Below are 5,352 nucleotides of genomic sequence, written 5' to 3'. Positions count from 1 at the left end.
AATGGAAGTGACCAAAAAATCCTGAATTACCATAACCACCTGCTGAAGAGGGAGAAACAACAAGAAATTTGTTTTCAACCTCCAGTTATGAGCATTAGTGTAATCTCTATTGATGTAATGGAGTTGACAGTAAGTAAAGTTGCATTAGAGGTCCTGACTAACCTAGGACAAGCTTTTGGGGAAGCAGTTAACCAAGCCCATGGAAATAAACTAGAACAACCAGATGCTCCATATGTTGTGAAAAACAACTTGGGAATTCCAATGTCTGTTTTGCTGAATAATGATAGTTTTCAGGTAGTTGGGCAAGAAGAGTCTGGTTTCAAAGAGGTGTTACTAGAGCCTGATACCACAGTATGTCTAAACCAATCTTCTTCCAGTGATGTTATAGAAAGCCATACATCCATTCTAAAAAAGCAGAATGTAAAAATGGAAGAAGTACTTTGCATTAAGATTGAAACAGATCAAATCAACATTGTTCGTAAAATCAACATTGCTCAAGTTGGCAAACGATATTTTCAACTACCTCATAAAACCTCCCCAGGTGATCAGTGGGGCTTTGTTACAGATGTTATTTCATCATATGGTTCAAAAATTATTACTTTTCAATCTTGCATAACCGTGAGAAATCACATTTCAGTTGCAATGGAACTGTATTATATGAGACCAGGAGGAAATGAACTAGAAATGTGTGGTGTTATAGAACCTGAAAAGATATCTTTTGTTCCACTGTATGCCGTATATTGTCCTACTAGTGAATTATTCTTTAAACCTGCTGAAGGTACATATAATGTTTGTATGGAGCCATTTGTTTGGAAGGACCTAGTGAATGAACCTGGAACTTCAAAAACACTGCATTGTGGTGGTCGTAACACTGGAGAACGAAGCTTTTATCTCAAAGTATTTGGAGAAGTTGAACAAGTACTCTTTGAAGACTCTACAAAAAGAACTATGATCAGTACTTGCTACATTTTGCATTTGCAACCAACTGCATCATTGAGAAATTTACTTCCACTAGTTATTAACTACACTATACAAGGAGTGGATGAGGAATTTGTTTTGGAAGAAGGTAAGACCCATGATCTTACCTCAGCTGATCCAGGTAAAACATTCTTGCATATCAAGTTACCTGATTATGTAGAGCAAAGCTGGACTTGCAGTAAAGAACTAAATCCTGATGTCGACGAACTCACTGTTTGGACATTTTCATCAAAAAGTTTGGATAAAGAACTGACTTTAGATCTTGGTATGCATACACGGAAAACTACTGGTTATTTGGATATGGAAATTTACTGTCCCTTTTGGATGATAAATAAAACAAACTTACATATAACATACAAAGGAGAAGAACAAAATACAACTAGTCATCCAGGAAACCTAAATATCCCCTTATTGTTTTCATTCAGAGCCAAAAATTTCTTTTCTAAGAAAAAAGCTTCTTTGAAAGTAGAAGATTCAGATTGGTCAGATAAATTTGCAGTAGATGCTGTAGGAAGTAGTGGTTCAGTTGCTGCAAAGGTGAAAGATGGTAAGACATACTGTTTAGGGGTACAAATTGTACTTGGCCAAGCTAGTTTGACTAAAGTAGTTGTGTTCACACCATTTTATTTGTTAACAAACAACTGTAAATTTGATATTGAATGTAAAGAAGACCTAGAGTCAGCACAGTGGTTTACTATCGTTGCTGGAGAATGTGTTCCATTTTGGCCTGATCAAACCAAGAAACCAGAAATGGTGGTAAGGTATGCTGGGAGTCAAGATCAGACTGCACCTTTTTCCTTCAAGGAACCACATTCCAATTTATTAAGGCTAGCTGGTACAAAAGGTGCAATATATGTGGATTGTCAGGTTGGTGAATCTTCAACTGTACTTACGTTTTGTGATTACTATGATGGATCAGCCCAAGTTCGACTTGTCAATCACACAGACAAATTTACTATAGAATATCTTCAAAGTGGCAAAAAAGAGAAACACCAGTTGGCACCACTTCATAGTGTCCTTTACACATGGGAAGATCCTCTAGGTAAAAAAGAACTTACTTGGTCATGTGGAAAGAAAACCAATGAAAAAAACAGTCTTATTCAAGATGGAATTGAAGGCTTTAATGCTGATAAAGACTCAAAAGTATATTGGGTATCTTTTTTGGATGGATTACAACGAACTCTAATGTTTACAGAAGATATTGCTTTGGCAACTGCTGCTCAAGAAGCAGGAGAGCTAGAGCGTATTGAGCAAGAAATAACCATTTCTCTGCAGGGAGTGGGAATTTCTCTTGTAGACAATGATAGTAGATCTGAAATTGTTTATATTAGTTTAGCTAATTCAGGAGTGCTCTGGGAACAATGCAAGTTAAAAAGTCGTAGATATAAACCCGTAAGTTTAAAAGAAAATCTAATAATTGAGAATGGTTACCAAAAGTTTTTGAAAGAAATTAAAGCTGGAAAAACACCAAAACCAAAACAATCTCTTGAAAGTAAATTAGAAATAGATTATTCTGAAATGATGATGTATAAACCCAACAAAAGGAACATTAGAAGAACGTTTCAAGTAGGTCTATGGGCTCAATATTGTACATCACCTCATCAATTGCAGCTTCATGCCAAGATTAACAAATTGCAGATTGATAACCAACTATCTGACTGTGTATTTCCAGTTGTTATTGCTCCAGTACCACCTCCAAAGTCTGTTGCTGCTGACAGTGCTCCTAAGCCTTTTACTGAGGTTAGTATTATGATGAGGATCGCAGAACACAGCCTAATCAATCAATTCAAATACTTTAAAGTATTGATACAAGAATTTCATGTGAAAGTAGACCAGAGCTTTCTAAATTCTTTGATTTCTTTTTTTTCTCCTAAAGAACAAATTCAAACAAATCATGAAGAACTCCTTGATAAAGACAAAGAAGCCTTAAAGAAAGACTTGAAGGTGTTTGCTACAACATATTCTTCTCAGGAGCAAAAGAGCTTTTATGACATTCTTCATTTCTCACCAATTAAAGTACATCTAAGTTTCTCCATGACAGGAGGTAGTAGTGATCCTAATCAACCAACTCCTATTCATTCTGATTTCATAAATCTTCTTCTACAGAGTGTAGGGGTCACAGTAACTGAAATACAGGATGTGATATTTAAACTGAATTTCTTTGAGAAAAAGCACTCTTTTTTCACTCAGAAACAGCTTGTTTCAGATGCCACTATGCATTACACTGGACAAGCTCTTAAACAACTTTATGTGTTGGTACTTGGGCTTGATGTTATTGGTAACCCTGTAGGATTATTGCTAGGAATTAGTGAAGGAGTGGGTGACTTCTTTTATGAGCCATTCCAAGGGGCGATTCAGGGTCCTGAGGAGTTTGCAGAAGGACTTGCAATAGGTGTTAAAAGTTTGTTTGGGCATGCTGTTGGAGGGGCTGCTGGAGCTGTCTCTCGTATCACAGGGACTCTAGGTAAGGGCCTGGCTGCCCTCACAATGGATCAAGAGTACCAGAAGAAGAGAAGGCAGCAAATTAACAAACGACCTGGAGACGTTAGACAAGGTCTAGCACAAGGTGGAAAGGGATTTGTCATGGGAGTATTTGAAGGAGTCACAGGAGTAGTAACCAAACCAATGGAAGGTGCAAAGGAAGAGGGAGTTGGAGGATTTTTCAAAGGTGTTGGAAAAGGCTTGATTGGAGTTGTTGCTCGTCCAACAGTTGGTGCTGTTGATTTAGCTAGCTCAGGTCTAGAAGCTGTAAAAAAAGTGACTGAACTTTCTGATGAAATTAAAAGAGCAAGGTGTCCTCGCTACATCCACCCAGATGCGATTATTAGGCCATACAGTCGTCTTGAATCTGAGGGAAATCAACTTTTGCAGGAAGTTGAAAAGGGGCGTTTTGCTACTACAGATGATTATGTGGCTCATCTTCCAGTTGGCGCTGATGGTAAAAATCATTTACTGGTGACGAACAGAAGAGTAATGTTCATATCCAGAGGAGATATTTTTGGCCAGTGGAACACAGAATGGCAGCTGACTTGGAGTGAAATTAAAGAAACTCCACAGATCACGGAGAAGGGGATCAAATTCCTCCTGAAGGAGCCCAAGAAAAAGAAATTAGGAGGACTATTTGGGGGCGGAGAAACAGGCAGGGTAGTTCACATCCGCGATCCACAACTATGCACTTGGATTGTGGGTAAGATTGAAGAAGCTATTAAGCGATCTGCATAGATTTTATTACTTAGCTTTGGACATATGTGTAATATAAAGAAGTTTAGAACTTTAATCTGCACAATGTTAGTTTAATAATGGTTCACTGGGAGAAGTACTTAAACTTCTACTATTTGTTTAAGTGCTGTGTTGCAGACAGAGCCTTGCTTGTATTTTTAGTAATGTTATCTAAAACGAAAATGTAGAAATCCAGCTGTTTGTCAAAAAAAAAAGTAACCTTACTTGGAAAACCGTATTGGAGCTAAGCTTTTTAATGTTAGTAGTAGTATCGGTACAAGTGATGATTAACACGTTACAGTGAAACTTTAAGACACTTTGAAGAAAAAAGTTGTTGTAGAGAAATATTTGTTTAAACACGCGCTGAATTAATGTTTGTATGTTGTTGTTGTTTTTTCATAAAATAAATTTTGACAAATTGTCCTAGCCAAACTGGCATGAATAATGTACATTTGGTAGACATGCTATTTTAAACATTATTTTCTATTATTGTCAGTTTTGAAAAGTAAACTGCTTTAGTAGGCATTCTGATGGGCATTTTAAAATTATTTTATTATAATTAAATATTGCAAATCATGATTTAGAAAATTGCTTGTTTGGACTTTCTGTTGTCATCTAGAGCTCTGTGGCGTAATTGTTTTTATTTGATTTTATGTGCAACCTATACATAGTCATTTAAGAGTGTACTATATTTTTTCTATTAGACTATTATTCAGTAATTGTGTAGCGCTTAAAATTTGTTTTGTTACAATTCATTATATTTGAATGTATTCGTATTTTAACAAAGCTTAATAAACATGACCTAGCTGCTGTTGTGTTTCCAGTTTTATATATTTCACTTTTTGAGCTACATTAAAATGACTGAGTTGCTCAAAGTGAAAGCAATAGTAACATTTTGTTGTTGTTGTTGTTTTATTAAACCGCTGCCACACACTTTAACATGTAACGATCTTGATACCAAAAGAAGAGAAAAATAACGCCAAACCATAGAGCGATCAATACGAACAATCGTTTGACGCCAGGAAGTCTGTCTTTATACCCTCCCATTGCCGATAAAGCCGAGCACTTCCGCAGTATCTTCTGCATAGAGAATACGGTTTAGTCCACCAGGTGGTTTGCTGCAGGTCTTAGTACACGAAAGTACTTTTTTTATTA

The 5,352-nt window shown here is 36.5% G+C and overlaps 1 protein-coding gene across 1 annotated transcript in view; it reads left to right on the top strand.

Moving 5' to 3' along the window:
* Nucleotides 1–5,008, top strand: part of LOC106457235 (vacuolar protein sorting-associated protein 13-like) — an 11,336-nt gene extending 6,328 nt beyond the window's left edge. The window contains exon 2 of the mRNA XM_022383069.1: nt 63–5,008. Coding sequence (XP_022238777.1) covers nt 63–4,200 — 4,138 coding nt within the window. The 3' untranslated portion in view covers nt 4,201–5,008. The remainder of the gene's footprint in view (nt 1–62) is intronic.
* The last annotated feature ends 344 nt before the right edge of the window (nt 5,009–5,352 follow it).

Source organism: Limulus polyphemus, unplaced genomic scaffold (genome assembly GCF_000517525.1).
Source record: "Limulus polyphemus unplaced genomic scaffold, Limulus_polyphemus-2.1.2 Scaffold306, whole genome shotgun sequence".
In the NCBI taxonomy this organism is placed as follows: Eukaryota; Metazoa; Arthropoda; class Merostomata; order Xiphosura; family Limulidae; genus Limulus; species Limulus polyphemus.
Note: the sequence above shows the minus strand (reverse complement) of the source record. Positions and strands in the feature narration are given on the sequence as shown.